The 25,509-nt window shown below is 47.1% G+C and overlaps 2 protein-coding genes and 1 long non-coding RNA gene across 3 annotated transcripts in view; 2 read left to right on the top strand and 1 right to left on the bottom strand.

The window, feature by feature from the left end:
• The window catches only part of LOC308575278 (protein S100-A13-like), a 110,130-nt gene that overhangs the window by 30,616 nt on the left and 54,005 nt on the right, over positions 1-25,509 (bottom strand). The window lies entirely within an intron of this gene.
• The window catches only part of LOC308575335, a 29,456-nt gene continuing 11,626 nt past the window's right edge, over positions 7,680-25,509 (top strand). The window contains exon 1 of the long non-coding RNA XR_014002782.1: positions 7,680-8,928. This is a non-coding gene — a long non-coding RNA (uncharacterized lncRNA). The remainder of the gene's footprint in view (positions 8,929-25,509) is intronic.
• On the top strand, positions 10,184-23,765 carry LOC308575558 (uncharacterized protein; the record flags this gene model as incomplete). The annotated part of the gene is made up of 5 exons (XM_081174313.1): positions 10,184-10,374; positions 12,381-12,528; positions 15,580-15,730; positions 21,391-21,539; positions 23,601-23,765. The coding sequence occupies exons 2-5, from the start codon at positions 12,388-12,390 to the stop codon at positions 23,763-23,765; spliced, it is 606 nt and encodes a 201-aa protein (XP_081030439.1). The 5' UTR covers positions 10,184-10,374; positions 12,381-12,387.

Here is a 25,509-nt window from a genome sequence, read left to right as displayed (position 1 = left end):
AATACACTCCGGCCCTAAACTGCGCTCTTGAGAAGACACAAGAATCGATTCGTTTAAGCTGCATAAAAAATGTACAGTGGTACCTCGCAAGACGAATGCCTCGCAAGACAAAAAACTCGCTAGACGAAAGGTTTTTCCATTTTAGATTTGCCTCGCAAGACGAAATTTTCCTATGGGCTTGCTTCGCAAGACGAAAACGTCTCGCGGCTTTGTTTCCTTTGTCTAAAAACAAAGACATGTTTTGTTTATAAAGTTAATTTATTTTCCCTTCAATTTTTGAACTGCTCTTTACAGTATGTGTGACTTTAAAGAGCAGTTACTAAACTGTTGTTGTACCAAATTTGGCTTTGTTTGGACTTTTTTTGACCATAGGAACGCATTAATTGATTTTCAATGCATTCCTATGGGATTTCGTGATTCGCAAGACGAAAAATTCGCTAGACGACAAAAATTGCGGAACGAATTAATTTCGTCTTGCGGGGCACCACTGTAGCTTCGAAAGGCAAAGGATTCAAAAGGCATAAAGTTGCAGCTTTGACTTATGGAGCTGCCCGGCGCTGTAAGACACCGGCAGGAATTCCTGCATCACAGGGGCTGGACTAGATAACTCTGGGTGTCCCTTCCTATGGTTCTGTGAAAAGAAGCAGAAGATCAACAGGTGGAGATGGTCAGTACCTCCGTCCTAAGGCTTGAACTCAAGATCAACTGTTGAAATCGAGCAGCAATGAGATTTAGGACTAGGCCAGAATTCCATCCCCATCTCACCCCTTGAGTTAATCCTGTTGACTTGTGGAACTCACCGCTACAAGAGGCTGGGATGGTCAGTAGCTTTAAAAGACAATGGTGCCTGTTATTACTACTGCTCATCACGAGGTAGTGCCAATACAATTACCAAGCACAATTATTAAATGAACCCTCCGTGGACAGTGGCACTCTACCTTTGAAGACCCATCACTGGGGGACAATAGCGGGAGAGGCTGAGTGCTCGCATGATTAAGCCACTTCTGCCTAAGGAGGAGGTGGGGTTGCGGGCTTCCCGGCCCCTCCCCATGCGTGGCGGGTGGTGGCCAGCCCCACATGATTGGGGGATTCCCGGCCATGTCATCCCCTGGTCGGCCAATCGGCTGGCTCAGGGGGCGTGGCCTGTCCTATTTAAGACAGGACGCAGCCGGGGTTCTCCCTCTTTGCCGCCCGCCAGTTGTTCCTGCTTTTTCCCACCCTCCCGCCCTATAAGGTTTCCGTTCCTTCACCTTGCTATGGGCCTTGGTTGGTCGCCAATTGAGGGGCCTGGTAGGAATTTTCCCACTTGGCAAATTGGCACCAGCCACGTGGTTTTCGCCTAGGGTAAAGGTAAAGGGACCCCTGACCATTAGGTCCAGTCGTGGCTGACTCTGGGGTTGCGGCGCTCATCTCGCTTTATTAAGCCGGCGTACAGCTTCCGGTTCATGTGGCCAGCATGACTAAGCCGCTTCTGGCAAACCAGAGCAGCGCACGGAAACGCTGTTTACCTTCCCACCGGAGCGGTACCTATTTATCTACTTGCACTTTGACGTGCTTTGGAACTGTTAGGTTGGCAGGAGCAGGGACCGAACAGCGGGAGCTCTCCCCGTCGCGGGGATTCAAACCGCCAACCTTCTGATCGGCAAGTCCTAGGCTCTGTGGTTTAACCCACAGCGCCACCCACGTCCCTCGTAGCAAATCGGCAGAACTTTCTGGGTATTGGCAGTTAGGCATTGGTATTGTTCTGTAGTTGGAAGAGGGGAGGAAGCGCCATCACTTGCCCCGCATATTGAAGGGTAGTCCGGTAAAGGATTCCGGGGGGCGTGGCCCTGTCCGAAGCCTATGGAAGTGAGGGCCTAAGGCACACCCCCAAGCGATGACCCCAGGGGAGTTCCTAGTTGATGTGCATCAGCAGGACTCCCCCTACTGGTGGTTAACCCTTCCCAGACTTCAAGCGGACAGGCTGAAGTCGGATAGTCAGTTAGGACCAATGCCTAAGCCAATACCGCTCATCACCTGTAACCAATAAAGTTGTGGCCTTTTTTAGCCCATTAACCTTAATAATTGTGTCTTGTGTCATTATTTCCACTGGGGGGAAGGGAACTCACCACGCAACGGGCTTCCCAGTGGGGCATCTGTCTCGCTGCTGCGGGTGACAGACGCTGAACTAGTTGGGCCTTTGGTCTGACCCAGCAGAGCTCTGCTTAGGCTAATACCCCAGCTAGTTAGGGACAAAGCCTCCAGGAGCAGGGGCAGTCTACCTTTGAATAAGAGGCCCTCTAAGCTGGGGCAGAGGGACGCGGGTGGCGCTGTGGGTTAAACCACAGAGCCTAGGACTTGCCGATCAGAAGGTCAGCGGTTCGAATCCCCGCGATGGAGTGAGCTCCCATTGCTCAGTCCCTGCTCCTGCCAACCTAGCAGTTCGAAAGCACGTCAAAGTGCAAGTAGATTAATAGGTACTGTTCTGGTGGGAAGGTAAACGGCGTTTCCGTGCGCTGCTCTGGTTCACCAGAAGCGGCTTAGTCATGCTGGCCACATGACCCGGAAGCTGTACGCCGGCTCCCTCGGCCAATAAAGCGAGATTAGTGCTGCAACCCCAGAGTCGTCCACGACTGGACCTAATGGTCAGGGGTCCCTTTACCTTTACCTTAAGCTGGGACAGGGACTCAGAACCCAGATAAAGGAAGTCAAGTAAAATTAAATTAAGCTTCCTCCTCATCTACTAAGACAAGAATAGGGGAGCTCAGGCCCAAGGGGGCGGGTGTTGGAGGGGGCCCAGACCTCTCTGCCTGGCCCTTGGAGCTCTTCCCAGGCCACTCCCCCCTTAGTGGTCTTCCTCATCACCCTCCTCAAGTATCTCTGCCTTGCTGGGACGTGTCCTTGAACTCTGACCCTGCCTCTTGTGTGGGTGGACGGAGGGCAGAAAGGTGCAGGTAGAAACATAAGCAACATTTACAGCCTTTGCCCCTGGATCCATCCGCCACTGGCAGGTGGCCCCTGGAATGTATCTTTGGGAGAAACCCGGCCCTTGAATGGAAAAAGGCTCCCTGTCTCTTTATCGGGCGGAAGGGACAGAGGAATCTGTGTAGTCCCCCCTCCGGCAGGACCTTTGCAAAGAAAGCTGGTTTCAGTTTTTCCTGGCCGGGCAGGAAATCCATCCAGAGCTTCTGAAGCTTGTGAGTTTCAGGTCCAGTTTTCTGCCTCTTTCCAGATGGCAGCTGCTTTGCTTGATTCCTCCCCCCCCCCCCGGCAGGCCAGGCCCCAGGCAGCTGGGATGGGCGCTGCGATTACAGTGTGTGTGTGTGTGTGTGTGTGTGTGTGTGTGTGTGTGTGTTCCTCCGAGCGATTCCTCCAGTCTCTGCTGCCCAAAGTTTTGCAAGGCTGACTCATCTCCTCATGATGGAGCTACTCCCTTTGCCCCGAGGCGCCACGCCCTGGCATGGAGGCTGAGTGCCAGGCTGTGAGGAAAGTGGCGTGGAAGGAAGTCTTGCTTGCCGCTTGCAAAAAGGGATGCAGCTCTCGGCCGTGGGTTCATAGGCAGCTGTCGTGTGCTGAGTCAGACCATTGGGTCCATCTAGACCAGCACTGTCTGATCTGACTGGCAGAAGCGGTCCAAGATTTCAGTCTGGGGCCTTCTGCTTACAAGACAAAGACTCTGCTGCTGAGCTATGCCCCTTACTATGATGATTCATCCCGCCTTACTGGTTTTTCGAACACCTGGAGACTCGTGCTTATTTATTTATACCCCGCCCATCTGGCTGGGTTTCCCCAGCCACTCTGGGCGGCTTCCAACAGAATACAGTGGTACCTCGGGTTAAGTACTTAATTCGTTCCGGAGGTCCGTTCTTAACCTGAAACTGTTCTTAACCTGAGACGCCACTTTAGCTAATGGGGCCTCCCGCTGCTGCCGTGCCACCGCCACGCGATTTCTGTTCTCATCCTGAAGCAAAGTTCTTAATCCAAGTACTATTTTTGGGTTAGTGGAGTCTGTAACCTGAAGTGTCTGTAACCTGAAGCATCTGTAACCCGAGGTGCCGCTGTATTAAAATACAATAGTCTATTAAACATTAAAAGTTTCCCTAAACAGGGCTGCCTTCAGATGTCTTCTAAAAGTCTGGTAGTTGTTTTTCTCTTTGACATCTGATAGGAGGCTGTTCCACAGGGCGGGTGCCACTACCAAGAAGGCCCTCTGCTTGGTTCCCTGTAGCTTCGCTTCTCACAGTGAGGGAATTGCCAGAAGGCCCTCGGAGCTGGACCTCGGTGTCCGGGCAGAACTATGGGGGTGGAGACACTCCTTCAGGTATACTGGACCGAGGCCATTTAGGGCTTTAAAGGTCAGCACCGACACTTTGAATTGTGCTTGGAAATGTACTGGGAGGCAGTGTGGGTCTTTCAAGACCGGTGTTGTGTGGTCTTGGTGGCCGCTCCTAGTCACCAGTCTAGCTGCCACATTCTGGATTAGTTGTAGTTTCCGGGTCACCTTCAAAGGTAGCCCCACATAGAGCGCTTTGCAGCAGTCCAAGCGGGAGATAACTAGACCATGCACCACTCTGGCGAGACTGTCTGTGGGCAGGTAGGGTCTCAGCCTATGTACCAGATGGAGCTGGTAGACAGCTGCCCTGGACACAGAATTGACCTGTGCCTCCATGGACAGCTGTGAGTCCAGAATGACTCCCAGGCTGCGCACAGGACTGGTATAGTACCAACTCCAGACTTCTGAATCCAAAGAAGGGGAGCATGAATTTGCATCCTCAATTTGCATCCTTGGACAGCTCCTTTGCTTTCTTACAGAAGGGTTTTGTGCTTCTGCAATCATTTCCATTTGCATGAAGGTTTCCAAGTGAGCGAGCTTTTATCCCTCTATGCAAAACTGCCCCCCTCCCCTTTGCGGTAGATCACAAGATTTAATCAGGAAGGGGCAAAGCAGTGGAAATATCTGGGATGCAAAAAGGTACAAACGTTGGTTTGTAGGTATAGATGCAAATTTCAGATTTAAAAAGCGACAGGTGGCAAGACAACCGAGACCTCCATCCAAATCAATTAACCCGCCGCACACCTCGGATCACCACAAAACCAGTTCTTTGACTCCAGATTAATTTTGGAACAGATCGTGCTTCAGATCAAATCTCTCCCCCCCCCTTCAATTATATCCATTCATGTTCTGAAATGAATTTTTAATATATCTTGCTTTTGGGAGTGGTGTCGCTCGGTGATTTGCTAGCTCAGTGACAGAGAACAAGGCTGTGAAGATTAGATCTGTTCTTTAAGGCATGTGGGTCAACTAAAAAAAAGAAAGAATGTTCGCTGAAAGCTAGAACAATTGGAAAAATTAGGCATGGTTATACAAGGCAGGGGCGGGGGCAGGAAAATATTAGTTCACAAAGAGCTCTCACGCCACCGTCACCCTCGCAAAATCAATAGAAAACCTCACATGAAAAAGTTGAGACTCGCCACTGTGGCCCCACCCACTTTTGCGGCCTCTGGCCCCGCCCACCCATGTCTTGCAGCCCTCAGAAGGCCCCCTATGAGGGTATGTGGGGGGGGCAGGAAAAAATGACCCTCCCGTTAAGGAGCGATCCATCAGGCTGTAGCAGATGGAGCAAGAGGAGAGATTCAGGATCGCCTCCTTTCTCCATCAGCTGTCACCTGCCAGTAGTCTTTAACACCAGCAGTAACATCTAGACCATGGGAGCGTTTCAGCCCTGTTCTTGAGTTTGTTTAAAATCTAAAACAGCTTTATCTTGTATTCTTTTCTTTGAATTTGTGCCACTTAGGTTTTTAAACCTTTTTGTAAAAGCAGCACTAGAATTTTCACAGCTGAGTCCTCAGCCCTCTGTTATTTTCCTTGCTTTCTTCAAGTTGAGCTTTGTTTAAAACTTGTTTAGGTTTTCAAACCTTTCTTTGTAAATTCAGTATTAGAAATTGTACTCTTGAGTCCTCAATCCTTTATTACTGCACTTTGCTTTCTCTAGGTCGAGCTAGCATCATAATACATCAGAATTTTGGGGGTTCTACCCTTGTTTGAATTTTGGTCATTTAAAGTTCATGATTTTTCTATTTCCTTCTGAGGAAACTGAATAGTTCAGTGAAACGAGGTTTGTAGCTGGCATCACGTTAAGGCTTTGTTCTATTTTAGGTTTTTCTTAAAAAAAATCCTTAAGCTTTTTGATTTTTTAAAATTTTATTATTTAGTTGATTTCCACAAGATAATATTTATAGTTGATAACTTCTCGTTTCAGGGATTTTCACTGTACAGTATTTCATTGGTTTTGTGCAATTTCTCAGTGACTGTCTTTATTTTATTGATCCATCAGCCTATAGCAGATGGAGCAAGAGGGAAGAAGCAAGATCTCTCCATCATCTCTGCTAGAAGGCAGCTCCAATGGCCTCCTTTCTCCATCCATCAGCTGTCACCTGCCAGCGGCCGCTCAATCAATCAGCAGATAACTAGGAGAGAAGGGAAAGAGGGCCATTCTATCAGCTCTGCTGAGATACCAGTGACCTTTGTTTCCGCCTTTCTTTAAATGCCCCACCCCATCTGCTCATGAGAAGACCTTGTAAACTCAGATCTTGCTCTTTCTTCTGCCCTCCCAATCCATTTTCCTTTTGTGCCATGTCTGTTTGAGGATTGTAAACCCAAGGGCAGGGCACTGTCTTCTGTGTGTTGATCTGTAGGTTGTTCTAGGAGCCTTGTTTGGCAGAAAGGTGGGATAACGATTCTTCAAATAATTGTTTTTGTTTAGTGGGGTTTTTCCCCCACCCCTTGTCTCTTCCGGGATCAAATGCCGGCTACACCTCCCTGTTATAAACTGAATTGGTGCAGAGTGATTCACCCAACCTGCCACCTCCTTATCAAACAAACTCACATTTTTTTCCGCCTAATGCAAACAGGAGGTAACAATTTGTGCAAATCTCTCCTCCCCCCCTTCTTACAAACACAATAAACTCTGGCTGCTGAACCAAGGAGATATTCTACGCATGAGCCCTCTGTAATTCTGTTCCAAAAATTAACCAAAAATTGGGGGGGGGGAATTATAGATTACTTTAAAGAACAATGTAAATATGTTAAAACATTAGCAGGCTTGGTGTAACATTTATGTAGTAATAGTAGAATTAGGATTGGGAAAGAAGTTGAAATTATTTGGAGAAATAAAATTATATGGGAGGAGAAGAAAAGGGAAAAAATTGGAAACCAGGGGTGGGGGAAGTCAAACAATGCAAATTGGGATTGGATATGCATGTATAAGAAGAAGAAAAATGTTGTCATACTCAAAAATTGAAAAATATTTTTTAAAAAAACACACAGCCCAGTTTCCAAGAGAAATTGATAACGCAGATGTAAAATCATGGTTGGGAGACCAAATGAATTATCTGTATCACACAAAGTTTCTAGAAATCGCAGGAGGGAAGAGTGCTCTTCTTCTTGGGTCCTGCAGATGTTGTACAATGACAATAAAGGTATTATTATTATTATTATTATTATTATTATTATTATTATTATTTTAGAACAGGATGCCAGACTAGACGGGCCTTTGGCCTGATCCAGCACACTCCTCTTATATTGTTTACAGTGGTACCTCGGGTTAAGTACTTAATTCGTTCCGGAGGTCCATTCTTAACCTGAAACTGTTCTTCACCTGAAGCACCACTTTAGCGAATGGGGCCTCCTGCTGCTGCTGCTGCCGCCGCGCCCCCAGAGCACGATTTCTGTTCTCATCCTGAAGCAAAGTTCTTTACCTAAAGCACTATTTCTGGGTTAGCAGAGTGTGTAACCTGAAGTGTATTTAACCTGAAGTGTATGTAACCCGAAGTACCACTGTACTTCTATTTATTAAGAGTATTTTAATTTCAGTGTGGGACACCTAAGAACACGTGGAGCATGTGCAACAAATAAGATCCAGTGTTGGTTTAGTGGTTAGAGCATCGGACTGGCACCCAGGAGACCTGGGTTCAAATCTCCACTCGGCCGAAGAGCTCATTGGGTGATCTTGGGAGAGAGAGAGAGAGAGAGAGAGAGATGCCTTACAACTTGGAGGCTGAATTTGGCTTGCCGTGCCAGTTATTGAAATCCACGGTTAATTATTAATATTTTAATCAACCAGTCAATTATTGCATATTTACCAGTGAATTCACCCCAGCCCAAACGCTAGCCGAGGGCCTTCTGAAACTCCCTTGAGTGCCAGAGATAGAGAGAGAGAGAGAGATGAATGGGATCATCCATCCAAGGGCTTCTCTTTTCTCTGATCGCTCCAGGTGCAACAGGTAACCTTCAGTTACAAACAGGACATCTCTATTTTTTTGCAAAGGAACTTTCCACAAAGCAACACATCTAGGCATGTTGTTTTCTGCTATATATGCCATTTTAGGCATGCTTAATCCTAGTACAGTGGTACCTCGGGTTAAGTACTTAATTCGTTCCAGAGGTCTGTTCTTAACTGTTCTTAACTTCACTAAACTGTTACCTGCTCTGCAAAGTGTCGCTCTTCTTGTGCAATTTTTCTCCTGCCACGATAAATCTTACCCAATGAGCAACGCTTGCAGCTTCCAAAATGTCACTTTGTGCTGCCCACGTACTCTTCCGTTTGAGATATTGAGAGCTAGAAACTTAAAAAACAAACAATCCAGAGGTGTGAATGTGATGGGAGTGGCTGCTGCACAAAGCGAAACCTCACTCCGCTCTCTGAGAAACAGTTGTTGGTTTTTTCCAAATACAGTGGTACCTCGGGTTAAGTACTTAATTCGTTCCGGAGGTCCATTCTTAACCTGAAACTGTTCTTAACCTGAAGCACCACTTTAGCTAATGGGGCATCCCGCTACCACCGCGCCGGCGGAACATGATTTCTGTTCTCATCCTGAAGCAAAATTCTTAACCAGAGGTACTATTTCTGGGTTAGCGGAGTCTGTAACCTGAAGCGTATGTAACCCAAGGTGCCACTGTACAGTCATACCTCGGAAGTCAAACAGAATCCGTTCCGGAAGTCTGTTGGACTTCAAAAATGTTCGAAAACCAAAGCACGGCTTCAACCAAAGCTCCTGCAGCCTGTCAGAACCCGTGGAAGCCCTGTCAGACATTCAGCTTTCAAAAGAATGTTCAAAAACCGGAACACTCCCAGTTTTCGATTGTTCAGGAGCTGGAACATTCGACTCCCAACGTGTTCGGGAGCCGAGGTACGACTGTATGTGCGTTTTGGGACATGTTTCACGGCTGTAGAACTACACTGCAAAATTCAGAGGAGTGGGGCTATCAAAGGAGAGCTGTCTTTCAATTCACATATTGTTTCAGAATACGCGGATCCCATTCTCCCTGTTTGGGGCAGCCGCCAAGATTGCCAAACTTAGCCTGGGACATAAGAACAGAAACTGATCCTTCCTGAACCAGGCCAATGACGGTTGCTGGAAAAAGGACGTCCTTTTGTCCCAGGTCGCAAGGTAGTTAGATTGGTCTCAACTAGGGCCAGGGCCTTTTCAGTACTGGCCCCGTCTTGGTGTAACGCTCTGTCCCAAGAGACCAGGGCCCTGCGGGACTTGACACCTTTCCACAGGGCCTGCAAGACAGAGCTGTTCCGCCTGGCCTTTGGTTTGGACTCAGTCTGACCCTTGTGTTTCCCTCCCCTTATGGTCTTGATCTATTGGCTACTTTTAAAATGAGGCTGCATTTTTAATTGCATTTTAACCTGTATTTTAAATTGGTTCCCCCCCCCATTATGTTTTTACTGTGATTTTATTGGTGTTAGCCGCCCTGAGCCCGGCTCTGGCCGGGGAGGGCGGGGTATAAATAAAATTTATTATTATTATTGTACTTGAATTCTTCTTACTGATTTCCCAGGGACAACTGGTTGGCCACTGTGAGAAGAGGATGCCGGAGTAGACACACTATCCGCCTGATCCAGCACCAAGGCTCTTCCGATGTTCTTATTCATGGTTCCACCAATCAGAAGGGGTTAAGCGAGGCGACTGAACCATCAGATTCCATGCGCCTCGCGGGATCTGCTCAAGTGTCAGATCGCATCTCGGGGCGGCACATCATCAGCCTGAGACCTGTCAGGATGCGAGGCCAGTGGCCCATGTATGGAGCCTGATGAGGTTATACACCTGGCTGGGCAAAAATGGGGCGGCGGTGGGCGATGCGGGATGGGCGAGGGACAGGCTGGTTGGTTGGTTTGCCGTGTCCAGAGAACCCCATGAGCCAATCAGCTGTTGGGCAGGGAAAACACTCCACAGATGATGTGCTTTGTTATTGGCCAATACAGAGTCAATCAGGTCTGGTGGTACTTTGGGAGGCTGGACCAGGAGAAGGTATAAGGGCCTCCATCGACTGTACTCAGACAACGTCCCTCTACTTTGTCTCCAGAATCCGTGCTGCCGTTCTTCTTGGTAAGTCTCTTCCTGTCCTTCCTTCCATCAGCAACTCAAAACAGCTGGTGGTGTGTGTGCTTTTGTGAAGTCCTGAGAGGAGATGTCCCCGATAGAGCCCTCCAGGGCCTTGGACCGAGGTCAAGAGACAGATGTTTGCAAATTCTGTAGAATTCCCCTTCTTTGTGGCTCAAATTCTTGTGTTGGGGAGGATGCCTTTTCATGTGACTCAGCCAGAAATGGGACTCTGTACTTTGGTAAGGGAAAAGGTGGTGAAGGATGCTAGGATGTTCTGGAGATGTTGGCATTGGGGGCCCATCCCATTAGAGCAGGACAGAGGGACATACGGCTCTGCCAGGCTTTATGGACTCCCAAGTTCCTCTAGACCCATCCTCCCTCACCATGGCCAGAGTTGTGGCCTGACAACATCTGGAGAACTGTGTGTCCTCTAGGCTTGCTTTAGGAGAGGACCATACCTCAATGGTAGAGCGCTTCCCTTCCATGTGGAAAGATCTCCCAGGCTCAAACCACTGCCCACCTCCAAATTTTAACAAGAGGATTGGGGAGGAAGGAAAGAAAAGGACCGTTAATGGTTAGACTACTAAAAGCTAGGTGGATCAGTGGTCTGTCTCAGTGCAAACCATGTTCATCCTACTCAGAGCAGACCCACTGAAATCCATTAGCGAGACGAACTCAGGTCCATTAACGTTAGTAGGTCTCCTCTGAGTATACCCCACGGTGCTCATCCTTTCTGTTTATAAGATATACTGATAGCAAATTCATTCTACCAATTATGGGACTTTATGTAGCCAAAACAGGACCAGCCATGCACAAGAAGGATGTGTCGGTGTTCTGGGGGGAATCTTGAGGTTTGCAGAGATCCAAAACTTTAGGATGTGGGGATCCTAATGGGGGGGGAACCACCCCAAACAACCCGCAGAAGATACAGGATATGCAGTGGTCACAGAATCTTGACCGGCTGTTGGGAGATGGAATGAGGGTGTCGAAAACCAGGAGAGAAATGGAATGGAGTATCCTGCAAGAGGGTATGGCTGACAGGCTAGAATCATGGAGCTGGAAGGGACCCCAGAGGTCATGTAGTCCAAGTCCCTGCAATGCAGGAAACAGCGCTAAATAATTCCCAGCAGGTGGCCACCCAACCTCTCCTGATAAACCTCCTGTGATGTAGAGTCCAGCAGCTTCCAAGGTAGTCCGTTCTCCTGTCAAACATCTCTTACCGTCAGAAAGTTCTTCCTGATGTTTAGGTGGAATCTCATTTCTTATAATTTGGGTCTTACCCTCTGGAGCAGCAGAAATCGAGTTTGTTTGGCTTTCCAAAAAAAATTATTGATTTTCCAAAAAAAAATTGAACAAACAAATAAACAAACAAACAAACAAACATAAATCTCCACTGTATTTAAACCAATCTTAGTAACATTGTTAAGTGACTTCCTCGTATCCCCCTGGTTGAATTTCAGTGTACATCATTTTAACGGTTTTCCAAAACTAATATTATTATAAAATTAACTTAATCACTTAACATCTTTTTTCCCCTTTCCAATTCAGTATTAAACCTATTGATTCATCACGTTACATGTTTAAATCCTAAGCCTATCTGATATTTGCAAGCTTTTCCAATTAAGTTAACTTAACATGTTTAACTAAATAGTCTTTAAATTTCATCCATTTCTCCTGATAATCCTCCTCCTTCTGGTCACGGACTCTTCCAGTCAGGTCGGCTAGCTCAAGTAATCGAGTTTGCTCTGTCCTCCATCTGAAAGCCCTTCAGAGATTTGAAGGTGCCTATTGTGTCACCTCCAAGTCTTCTCCAGGCAAAATCCACCCAGCTCCTTAAACCGCTCCTCATTAGGCTTGGTTTCCAGACCCTTGATCATCTTATTCACCCTTCTCTTCAACCATCTGTCTGTCTACCCTACAGATTTGTCTGTCCATTCCTCTAAACACACGCTCCTTGGTTCTTTTCCCCTTGGATATTCCCACTTTGCTCTCCCCTTGGTCTTTTTCAGGTTCACCATGGCAACTCCTTTGGAAAAGTGCTTGGCCACCATCGTCGCGACCTTCCACAAATATTCCGGGAAGGAGGGGGATAAGTACAAGCTCAACAAGTCGGAGATGAAAGAGCTCCTGATGAACGAACTCCCCGCCTTCCATGGCGTAAGTCCTTCCATCAGAAAAAACCCTGGGATGTTAAGTCGTCGTTTGCGCAAAAACATTCGGATTAACTGGGAAGCGTGTAGTGCATGTTTGGTGATGTCAAAGTTCAACGAAAAAATCAGAAGACCCAGTGGATCAGTTCATTCTCTAATCAGTTCATGCATAAGGTCCATATGTGTGTAAGTGTCTATTCCACCTGTCTGTTCATAGAGTCCCAAAATCCACACAAAAGGTTGTTACAGTTCCACAGAACCCTTTCACAGAGTCCAAGACAAGGATTTCCGGAATATTAGCCTTGTTTCGCCGTCCTGGGCTTCGTCAGTAGTACAAACTCATATATAATATCATAGGACACCAGATACTACTATGCTATAAGATCCACTGTCCTATGATATCATATATGAGTTTGTACTACTGATTCCTGCCAACCTAGCAGTTCGAAAACACGTCAAAGTACAAGTAGATAAATAGGTACCACTCCAGCGGGAAGGTAAATGGCGTTTCCATGCGCTCCTCTGGTTCGCCACAAGCAGCTTAGTCCTGCTGGCCACATGACCCGGAAGCTGTACAGCGGCTCCCTCGGCCAATAAAGCGAGATGAGCGCCGCAACCCCAGAGTTGGTCACGACAGGACCTAATGGTCCCTTTACCTTGTACTACTGATGAAGCCCAGGATGGTGAAACAAGGCTAATATTCCGGAAATCCTTGTCTTAGACTCTGTGAAAGGATTCTGTGGAACTGTAACAACCTTTCGTGTGGATTACTGGATTCTATGAACAGACAGGTGGAATAGATACTTGTATGGACCTTATGCAAGAACTGACTAGAGAATGAACTGATCCACTGGGTCTTCTGCTTTTTTCGTTGAACTCAGCTACTTCTGTTGAACTGAGCTACTTCTGTTGAAATCTACAATTTAATACAATGAATAGTATACCTTATTTATTCAAACGTACAGCCGGTTACGTCTTGTGTGTTTATTGAATATGCTTCACGTAACCAGAGGTTTGTTGTTGTTTAGTGATGTCAAAGGACATGGTGAGAGGCCTCTGTGTCGCATCTCGAATCCAGACCCTGCTGATTAGCTTGAAACTGTAATATCCAGAAGGCAGTTCGTGAAAAGGGTAGGGCAGATGATATTTTGAATTAGTGGATCTGGATGTCTTTAAATGGACAATTAAGATAGCTGCCTGCTTTATCTTTGGGGGGGGGGGATGATGGGGTGTTTTACTCCCCCAGTCTGCTAACATTGGTCTTTTACCTGTCTCAGGAAAGAGGAAAGAAAGTACATTTTCACACAGCGCATTGTTAAACTTTGGAACGCCCTCTGATAGGAGGCGGGGTGGCTACCAAAATACAGTGGAACCTTGGTTCTTGAACTTAATCCGTTCCGGAAGTCCGTATGACTCCCAAAACGTTAGAAAACCAAGGCACGGCTTCCGATTGGTGCAGGCACCCTGGAAACAATAGCTGACAGCCGCATCGGACGTTCAGCTTCTGAAAAATGTTCAAAAACCGGAACACTTACTTCTGGGTTTTCGGCATTCAGGAACCGATTTGTTCATCAACTAAGCCGTTTGAGAACCAAGGTTCCACAGCAGATGACTTTGAAAGAGGATGGCTAGGCTTCTGAATCCCAGCTGCTGAATACCACTGGAAGGGAGACATGGCTTTTGCGCTTGAATCCTGCTTGCATTGGCCACTGGGGGAACAGGATTCTGAGCTAGATGGGCTCTTGGCCTGATCCAAAAGGCTCTTATGTTTTATAAACACACCTCAATGCATTTCTGGGGTATTTTATGCTGAAGATGTGTTTTTTTGCTTTAAGATGGAAAACGGTAAGTGGTAAGTGGCTGAAATTTGGGGAAGGTACTGGTGGCAATCTGTGGTCATATCCTAGAGCAGGGGTCTGCAAACTTTTTCAGCAGGGGGCCGGTCCACTGTCCCTCAGACCTTGTGGGGGGCCGGATTATATTTTGAAAAATAAAATAAAAAATGAACAAATTCCTATGCCCCACAAATAACCCAGAGATGCATTTTTTTAAAAAGGACACATTCTACTCATGTAAAAACATGCTGGTTCCCAGACCGTCCGTGGGACGGATTTAGAAGGCGATGGGGCCGGATCCGGCCCCCGGGCCTTAGTTTGCCTACCCATGTCCTAGAGGGACGAACCCAAAGGCCTATTTATATGTAAGCTGCCCAATACAGAGGCATCTAAGGTAAATTCTGGATGAAGTTTAAGATTTGTGCGCTACTGATCACTATAACCACAATGTGACCTGATGGCGGTCTGTGTAATACTGTTTGTGTCTTATTACAGATCATTCATATTTTTTCTCTTCTCTATTTTTCTTCTTTAAGTGCTGTTTCATCTTTTCTTCCTTTCCCTTCTCATTAAATTCACAAATTAAATAAAATTAAAAGGCTTGTAACAGGGGAATGTCCAAGGAAGAAGTGCAAAGGAACTTGGGCTTACAGTGGTGCCTCGGGTTACAGACGCTTCAGGTTACAGACTCCGCTAACCCAGAAATAGTGCTTCAGGTTAAGAACTTTGCTTCAGGATGAGAACAGAAATCGTGCTCTGGCGGCGCAGCAGCAGCAGCAGCAGGAGGCCCCATTAGCTAAAGTGGTGCTTCAGGTTAAGAACAGTTTCAGGTTAAGTACGGACCTCTGGAACAAATTAAGTACTTAACCTGAGGTACCACTGTATTTAGTTGCCTGCCTTCTCAGTGTACCTGTTGCTTGGCCTGTTTGAGTGGATCTTTAGTTAAAATGGTGGTTGTTGTTGTTGTTGTTGTTGTTGTTGTTGTTGTTGTTGTTGTTGTTGTTGTTGTTGTTATAAAAGCACCTCTACTCTTTGGCAAAAAGGATCCCAGAGTTATCATAAGATTATTTTTTTTAAAAATCTCAATGCAATCCCAACCCTCCTTTTTACAACCAAAAAAAAAAGACACAGCATGAAAGGAAACGGTGAAGAGGAAGGAAGAGAAAAACAGGCTCTGAATTATTGCAGCTAACGGTTTACTTTTTTCTTTCCAATGCTCCCAGAAACGGATGGACGGGGCGGAATTCCAGAAGATCATGAATGACCTGGACCACAACCGGGACCAGGAAATAGACTTCCAGGAATTCTTGTGCTTCCTGGCTTGTGTGGCGATGGGATTCGACGAATTCTTTCGGGGTTGCCCCAAATGCCCACTCCCCAAAAAATAAGCCCTGGAGGATCACACTTGCAGTGTCTTCCAATTTAAATTCATAACAATAAAATTTTCTTTTTAATATTAACCCTGACCTTCCTGTCCTTTTTTCCCTTGGTGGTTACTTGTCAGGGCACCTTATGTAGAGGATTTCGTAATTCACAGAAAATTGGATGGTGGCAAAAAATTTCTCACAGGGACTAGTAGCATGGATTGAGAAAGGGATGGTGGGGGCACAGCGGTTAGCTCCACCCCCTGTGCAAGTCAGGTCTCAGGTGAAAGGGCAAAGTGCTATTTAACCCCTCTCTTGCTGTGAACGGTGATGAGGCATTGGCAGAGTTGTCCGTTTATAGCAGCCTTTCTCAACCTGTGTGTCCCCAGATGTCGATGAACTACAACTCCCATCACCCCTAGCTAGCAAGGCCAGAGCTCAGGGATGATGGGAGTTGTAGTCCAACAACATCTGGGGACACACAGGTTGAGAACCGCTGGTTTATAGGCTTTCACTGTTGAATGGCACATTGGAGAACCTTTAGCTCTGCTGCCATGTGGGAAATGAATATCCCGTTCTGCCCGTTCCTGTGGAACGCCCTCCCACCAGATTTCAAGGAGATAAAGGAACTACACAACTTTTCAGAGACATATGAAAGCAGCCCTGTATCAGGAAGTTTTTAATGTTTGACGTTTTATTATGTTTTTATAAGTTCTGGAAGCCGCCCAGAGTGGCTAGGGAAACCCAGCCAGGTGGGCGGGGTATAAATAAGAAAATTATTATTGTTATATTCCTAGCCGTGATTCCAGAAAAAGAAAACTCTGATTACCAGATAATCCATTCCAGATTTTCCACCGGATTTAGTGGGTTGGAGAATATTCTGGGATGGAGGCAGTAATGAGCATTTGAGATGTACGTCTGTGTGGATCAGAGAGAGGGGGGAGACAGGAGATGCTTGCTGTTTACTTTTATTTGGTGTCTACAATTAAAGCGGGGAGTGAGGTTGGAAGGTGACCGTCTCAGTGCATATAGGCAGGCAACAAACCACAGCAACGCAGGAAATGAACCACCCAAGGCACGAAGCAGCCTGGCAATCTGAGAACAGTCCAGATACCTGGGTGGGCCTCTTTTCACACACCTGTTTGGCAGGTTTCGACTCGAAGGCCTGAGGCTGTGTCTCCAACTGGGACTGGGGGTTGAGGGAACAGCACTTCTCAAAGGAAAGGGCTGCGGTTACTGGGTTTATCAAGGAATCCAGACAGAAATCGTTACTCGCCATGAGTACAATGGCAGTCCTATCTGGAGGGTAAAGGTAAAGGTAAAGGGACCCCTGACCATTAGGTCTAGTCGTGGCCGACTCTGGGGTTGCGGCGCTCATCTCGCTTTATTGGCCGAGGGAGCCAGCGTACAGCTTCCGGGTCATGTGGCCAGCATGACTAAGCCGCTTCTGGTGAACCAGAGCAGTGCACGGAAACGCCGTTTACCTTCCCGCTGGAGCGGTACCTATTTATCTACTTGCACTGGCGTGCTTTCAAACTGCTAGGTTGGCAGGAACTGGGACAGAGCAACGGGAGCTCACCCCATTGAGGGGATTCGAACCGCCGACCTTCTGATCAGCAAGTCCTATGCTCTGTGGTTTAACCCACAGCGCCACCTGTGTCCCTCGAGGGACTGAACCTCAAACCTTCTGAATGCAGAGTAGATGGTGAGGCCTTCCCCTATGACAGAGCAACATAGGAAGCTGCCTTAATTGAGTCAGACCACTGGTCCATCTATCTCAGTACTGTCTGCACTGGCCAGCAGTGGTTTTACAGGGCTTCAGGCTTGGCTGCATTCCTGGTCCCACCCAGAGTTCCCGGGGGGTGAAACCTGCATACAAAGCTCTACTTACCCAATGCAATACTTTGGAATGAACACAACAGGCTTCCTTCTGGTGACCTCCAGATGAGGTTGGACTCCAACTCCCATCACCCCCCAGGCAACATAGCCAATGGTCAGGGTCTCAGGGCTGATGGGAATTGTAGCCTATCTGTCCGGCAGCAGCTGTCCATGGTTTCAGACGGAGCCTTCAGACCTTCCGAGTGTCCCTGTTTCCCAGGGATTTACAGAAGCCGTCCCAGTTTCTGATTTGATCCCGGAATGTCCCATTTTCCTTAGGACGTCCCTATTTTCACTGGAGAAATGTTGGAGGGTATGGAATTATGCGACCCCCACAAGCCAAGGAGATAAGTAACTATGCAACCTTTAGTAGACATCTGAAGGCACCCTGTATAGGGACAGTTTTTAAATATTTAATGTTTTATTATGTTACACACACACACACACACACACACACACACACACACACAGTGGTACCTCAGGTTACATATGCTTCAGGTTACAGACTCTGTTAACCCAGAAATAGGGCTTCAGGTTAAGAACTTTGCTTCAGGATGAGAACAGAAATCGTGGTCCGGCGGCGCGGCAGCAGCAGGAGGCCCCATTAGCTAAAGTGGTGCTTCAGGTTAAGAACAGTTTCAGGTTAAGAATGGACCTCCAGAAGGAATTAAGTACTTAACCCGAGGTACCACTGTATACACATATCATTTTCAACAGTAATTAAACATACTTTTACATCTTATTCAATTTTTTTGACTTCCATCAGTCCTGTCTGAAAATTTTCCAATCCAATCTCTCAGTATGCATTTCTTATCTTCCCTATTACATTTCAAACTCATAACCAATATCTCTATCTTTTTCTACTTTGTACCACTTCGTATATTTCTCCTTACAAAACTTCTTGCAGTCCTACTAGCATAATTTGTTGATTACAGCTGCTCTTCAAATAATTCATATACTTCTTCCAATCTTCTGTAAATCTCTGGTCCTGCAGGTTTCGAATCCTTCCTGTCATTTTGTTCCAATTATGCATAGTCCATTAATTTCATCTGCCATTCTTCTTTCGTCGGAATTTCTTCTTGCTTCCATTTCTGGGCTAACAATACTCTTGCCATTTTATTATGTTTTTATATATGTTGGAAGCTGCCCAGAGTGGCTGTGGCAACCCACAGTGATGATGGGCGGAGTACCATCATCATCGTCATCACCATCAACACCCTAGAGGTCCCGGGCCCTAAGGAAGTTAGATTAGCTTCAACCAGAGGCAGGGCCTTTTCAACACTGGCCCCGGCCTGGTGGAACGCTCTGCCTCATGAGACCAGGGCCCTGCGGGATCTGATTTCTTTCCGCAGGGCCTGTAAGACAGAGTTGTTCCACCTGGCCTTTGGCTTGGAGCCAATTTGATTCCCTCCCCCTCTTTCTTTTTCCTTTTTCCTTTCTCCTCCTGTGATGAGGCTGCATTTTAATATTTTAATGTTGTATTTTAATCTTGTTTTTAAGTTGTATTCATTCAACTTGTTTTTATTATTGCTTGTTAGCCGCCCTGAGCCCGGCCTTGGCTGGGGAGGGCGGGGTATAAATAAAAATTATTATTATCAGCAGCAGCAGCAGCAGCATTGAACAGAACATCCCTATTTTCATCGGGAAAATGTTGGAAAATATAGTCTTTCCCAGGCCAACCTGGAGGTGGCAGGGACCAAACCTGGGGTCATCTGCATGCAAAGGTTCTACCCTGTCGCTGATCCCTTCCTTTGAGTCATGTTCCCACACGCACAGGCTTCAGAGACAGGCTTTCGGCAGATCCAGTTTATTATTTCGTAAGCACTGCAGGGATGGGAATAATAAACATGTCCCTGTTGAAATCTAGGCTTCTATCTACAACATTCCTAACATATGCTAGGCTTTTGGAGTCACTCTGACAGCAGAAGCGTTCGGTTTTTTTTAAAAGGATATTTTCCCTCTCTCTGCTTCAGGCTCTGCTGGCGAAAGGGACAAGAGGAGCCTCGAACTCAGGGCTTGCTAGGAGCAAAGAGGTGGCTCGGAGTCAAGGGTTCCCGCTGCAGAACTGAGCACGAGACACCGGCATTTCTGGAAGCGGAGGCTATGCAGAGCAGTTGTTTGCTGGGCGCCAGAAAAGAAACATTCGGCTGAGTTTACATCGTAGTTTCATACGGCTGGGTTTCTCCCTCTACTTAGCTGGGTGAGTCATCCCCCCCCCCTTCTCTTCACCATCTTCTAAAAACAAACAGCTGTGCTGGCCAGGGCGGCAGGGAGATGGAGTCCAACAAAATCTAGAAGGGCACAAGTTCCCCATCTTTGCTTTACTAAGTGCATTCAATAGTGATCCCTGATTGGTTGGGACATGATTGGTCTAGGACAGTGATAGAGGAAGTCTATGGGGCACCCCCAGATGTTGATAGACTACTGCTCCCATTGTCCCTTGGCTACTCGCCATGTTGTCTGGGGCTCGTGGGAGATGGAGTTCCGCAAGATCCAGGAGGCAGAACGTAGGAAACTGCCTTCTACTGAATCAGATCATTGGTCTGGCCAGCACAGTGCTGTCTACACTGACTGGCAGCAGGGTTTTAGTCAGAGCACATTCCCGGCTTTAGCCTGGAGATGCCATTGGGGCGTAGCTGTCAACGTTTTCCTTTTTTTAAGGGAAATTCCCATATTCCTAATAGGATTCCTCGCAAGAAAAGGGAAAAGTGGACAGCTATGCATTGGGGCTTGAACCCAGGACATTCTTCATGCAGAGCAAGGGCTCAACCACTGAGCGAGAAGCCGTTCCTTCTTGCAAGGAGACCAGAGCATCTTAGCTACCCACGTCTTATTTTGTTGCATAAGGACACAAGAATCACCCAGCAGGATTAGGTCTGTGTCCCATCCAGTCCAGCATCTTGTTCTCACAGTGGCCAGCCAGATGTCTGTGGGAAACCCTCAGAAGGACCCGATTGCAAGAACACTCTCTGCTTGGCCCAGTATGCCTTGGCCCAGTATACCTGAAGGAGCATCTCCACCCCCATCGTTCAGCCCGGACACTGAGGTCCAGCTCTGAGGTTCTCCTGGTGGTTCCCTCACTGAGAGAAGCAAAGTTACAGGGAACCAGGCAGAGGGTCTTCTCGGTGGTGGCGCCCACCCTGCAGAACGCCCTCCCGTCAGATGTCAAGGAGATAAACAACTATCTGACTTTCAGAAGAAGGCATCTGAAGGCAGCCCTGTTTAGGGAAGCTTTAAATGTTTTATCGTGTTTTTAATATTCTGTTGGGAGCCGCCCAGAGTGGCTGGGGAAACCCAGCCAGATGGGCAGGGTATAAATAAATTATTATTATTATTATTATTATTATTATTATTATTATTATTATTATTATTATTCCTGCAGTTTGCAGCAACAGAGGTTCAGAAGCATTACAGTGGTACCTTGGGATAAAAACTTAATTTGTTCTGGAGGTCTGTTCTTCACCTGAAACTGCTCTTAACCTGAGGTACCACTTTAGCTAATGAGGCCTCGTGCCGCCGCCGTGATATTTCTGTTCTCATCCTGAAGCAAAGTTCTTAACCCAAGGTACTATTTCTGGGTTAGCGGAGTCTGTAACCTGAAGCGTCTGTAACCCGAGGTACCACTGTACTCCCTCTGACCATGGAGAAAAAGCACAGCCATCATGACTGACAGCCATTGACAGCCTCTCCCTCCATGAATTTATCTAGCCTGCAAGTCCAGTTTTGTAACCACTGAGGGCTGAGTTCTAATCCTACTCCTCTCTCTGCATCTTCCTTTCCCCCCCCTTCCAGACATCGAGATGCAAGCTCCCCTTGAGGAGTGCCTGGGGGTTCTGGTGAACACCTTCCACAAATATTCCGGCAAGGAAGGAGACCGGCTTAAGCTCAACAAGGCTGAAATGAGGGAGCTGCTTCTCCACGAACTCCCCACCTTTGTCAGGGTGAGATCCTACGGCGATGGCATTTTCCCATTGTACTGTGGAGAGTGTATTAACTTATGGTCTGTGTGTGTGGTTTGGGAGCTGAACGGTCAGGGGGAAAACAATGCTGTCCAGGGTTGTAAAGACTGCGGAGAGAATAATTGGGTGCACTCTTCCCACTCTGGATCAAATCTATGCTTCCAGGTGCCGTAAGAAAGCTGCAGAGATAGTGCAGGATAGTGCCCACCCCGGAAATGATCTCTTTCAGCTTCTGCCTTCTGGAAGAAGGTACAGTGGTACCTCTGGTTGCGAACGGGATCCGTTCCGGAGCCCTGTTCACAACCTGAGCAGAACGCAACCTGCGTCTGCGCATGCGCGTACCGCGATTCGCCGCTTCTGTGTGTGACGTCATTTTGAGTGTTTGCCCATGCATGAGCGGCAAAACCCGGAAGTAACCCTTTCCGGTACTTCTGGGTGGCTGCGGGATGCAACCTGAAAACGCTCAACCTGAAGCAAACGCAACACGAGGTATGACTGTACAGGGTTATAAAGACTAGGACTAGCCACCTGAGAAACAGTTTCTATCCAAATGCGATTTTTGTTTTAAACGCAGTATAAGGTAGTCTTTAGGGATGCAGGTGGCGCTGTGGGTTAAACCACAGAGCCCAGGGCTTGCTGATCAGAAGGTCGGCGGTTTGAATCCCTGCGACGGGGTAAGCTCCCGTTGCATGGTCCCTGTTCCTGCCAACCTAGCAGTTCAAAAGCACGTCAGAGTGCAAGTAGATAAATAGGTACCGCTCCAGCAGGAAGGTAAACGGCGTTTCCGTGCGCTGCTCTGGTTCGCCAGAAGCGGCTTAGTCATGCTGGCCACATGACCCGGAAGCTGTACGCCGGCTCCCTTGGCCAATAAAGCGAGATGAGCGCCGCAACCCCAGAGTCGGCCACGACTGGACCTAATGATCAGGGGTCCCTTTACCTTTTAAGGTAGCCTTTATGTGAATATATTGTATTCAATTGTGGGGTACCAGAGTTTTTAGGGGCTAACCAGGCTGGGATAGCAGGCTTGTGGGTTTTTGAATGACTGGTGTAGATTTTTTCAATTTCGTTGTTCTGTATGGGACAATGACAATAAAGATTATTGTATCGTATCAAAGAGTTCCCTTCCGAGGTTGTGGCAGGGGATGGAGGGAGGTGGTGATCATTCTCATCATTTTATTTGTATGCCGCCTTTCCATAGCTAAAAACCTCCTCAAGGCGGCTTACAACATAGAATCATACAAGGGACCCAAGGGTCATCTAGTCCAACCCCGGCAGTGCAGGAATCTTTTGCCCAACGTGGGGCTCATATCACTGATCCTGAGGATAAGAGTCTCGTGCTCTACCGATTGAACTATCCCTGACGTGAAAAGATATACATAACTAGAAACATAGTAAAAGTAGCCACAGACAATAAATAAAACATATCAAAAAGTACATGACCGTAATTGAACCATTTCCATGTGTATCGTTCTAAGATCTAAAAATAAAGATACAAAAGCTAATATCAGTAACAGCAGCACCAACAAAATCCAACGAAACTCCCTAAACAATAGAAATAATGTTGCCATACATCTTTAGGGTCTAAGTCAAGGATAAGGGAACTGGATTGAGTACTTGGAACTCGCAAAGCTTTGGAGCACAGAAGCTTCCTTATACAGAGGCAGACCAACTAGTCCATCTATCTTAACATACTGACTGGCAGAAGTGGCTCTCTCTCAGCACTTCCCGAAGATGTACTGGGATTGAACCTGGAAGTCTCTGTGTGCAAAGGAGGTGCTTCACCCACCGAACCATGGCCCTTAGGCTCTCCGCACCATGAATTAATGGAACTGAAGGTAAGGAGAACAGGTTCCCGAAGGGAAGCTTTTTCCAGGCGGACCACTCCCAGAGTCATTGCCAGGCATAGCTGAATAAAGTTTTTGTTTCAGATCTTTTGTTGAATCTTGCACTTTATGCCGTAAAACCTGAATTCAGCACACACACACACACGGGGCATCGGTACTATGCAAGGAAATCTGCTTTACTCTCATCTCTTTCTCGCAGGGCAAGATAGACGAACCCGGGTTCAAGAACTTGATGAAGAAACTAGATGAGAATGGAGATGAGGAACTGGATTTCCAGGAGTACGCTGTCTTCTTGGCTCTCACCGCTTCCCTGTGCAACGAGTTCTTCCAGGAGTGCTCAGATGAGAACAACCGGAAGAGATGAGGTCAGCGTTTCCAAGGGGACCTCTTTCACTGTTACACCAGCCTGACCAAAAACCTGCCAGGAGGGGCTGACCATACAGTAATAAAGATTATTCAAATTGTGTGTGTGTGTGTGTTCTTTCGGCTGGCAATTTTTAAGCCAAGGCTGAGGGCCACATTCCCTTATGGGGGACACAAGAGCTCTGAGAGATTTTTTTGTAGGTTCTCCATCGGTCGGAGAAAAGAACAGAGGCCAACCAGAGAATATTGAGAAGCAAAGCAGCTAGTAAGCCTGATCTTTATTGATCTGTTGCAACAGGGTGCTCCCCTCACATGCAGGAAAGGAGGAGTACCCTGAACAAAGGTGTGTCCGCCTTTATATAGACATTTTAAATTGCCCGCCTTGGAGTCCAAGACCACCCCCCAGAAACATCATACCTACATCACAGAAAGGGCGGTCTACAGCAGAAATCTGAGTGCGTTGTTTACCTCCTGTCGTTTATCTCCTGTTTGACAGGTTACCTGTTTAATGGTCACTTGATTGGATTGCCTGGTTAGCCTGGCCGGTCTTTTGTAGTGACAAATACTTAGTTCCCGAGCCAGGTCACAGGCTCACCCTATTCATACACAGACATACCCTTAAGACAGGATTTGTGAAGGAAAAGACAATGGGGAGGCTTTTCCATTTTCCTTTGACCTTGCAGAGAAAACATTTAGTCAGTTTGGGAGCCAAAATGGCTCCAGGACTGCTTTCCTGTGCTGCTTCAGACATGTGGTTTATATATTTATATACGTGTTTGCTTGGTACATTTATGAACATTTATTATATATATATGACCTTAATTTATGGGCAAATATCCAGGGGCCACGTGCCAGTGGTGGGTGGGGCCACAAGCAAAAGGGGTGGAGCTATTTTCTACAGCCCTTTTTCTCTCTATCCTCCACCCAGGCATGCAAGAGGCGAGATCAGAGTTCAGAGACACATCCCAGCCAGGCAGAAACATTCAAGGAGGGTGTGAAGCAGGGGTGGCGATAGGATGTGCCTTTGGAGGGGGGGTGGCCTGAGGAGAGTTCTGAGGGCCAGGTAGAGATGTTTAGAAGGCCGCGTTTGGCCCTCAAGCCTGAGCTTCTGCACCCATTTTAAGCTGTGTGTGAGAATTCCGACCTAGGGAATAACTGGTTTCCAGGTCTCCATATTTCATTATTAGAGCATTTTCCTCTCCTTGTCCCCATCCTGCACTCAGCTCTCACCTGCGGCTCCTAGAAGAGTGGGAAATGTGGAGGAAAGGACAGAACGAAACAGCTGGAATCTGACACAGAAGCAACTTCACCACGCTGCAACATTTGGTTGCAGGTCCCTGCACGTCCCCTCATTTCATGCAGCTGTGATAAAAGAGCAGGTACAAATCAGATGTTGAATGTCTCCACCCTGCTTAGCTGCTTATCTGTATTTAAAAACAAAAACAAAAATACTTGCAAAGTGGGTTTCAGTGGCACCAAGCGCAACCGCATGCATTGTGCAACGAAACATCCTGAAAAAGGTTTTTGCTTGTTTTTTCAAAGGAACCTCGTGACCGGCTTATTTATACCACACTTCCTCAGAAGCCACAAGAGGGAACAGGTTTGGGCAGAGAAAAAGCAGGTTGCCCAGGGGTCTTCCTGTTTTCATCTCTGAAAATTGGGAGGGTAAAACAAGCAGCCCTGTTTCTTACAGGAGGAAGGACTGTGGATCATTGCCCTTGCTTTACAATCAGAGGGCTCCAGGT

The sequence above is a fragment of the Podarcis bocagei genome (genome assembly GCF_964188305.1).
Source record: "Podarcis bocagei genome assembly, chromosome: 16".
NCBI lineage: Eukaryota > Metazoa > Chordata > Lepidosauria > Squamata > Lacertidae > Podarcis > Podarcis bocagei.
The sequence above is the reverse complement of the archived record's forward strand: the minus strand, read 5'-3'. Positions and strand labels throughout refer to the sequence as shown.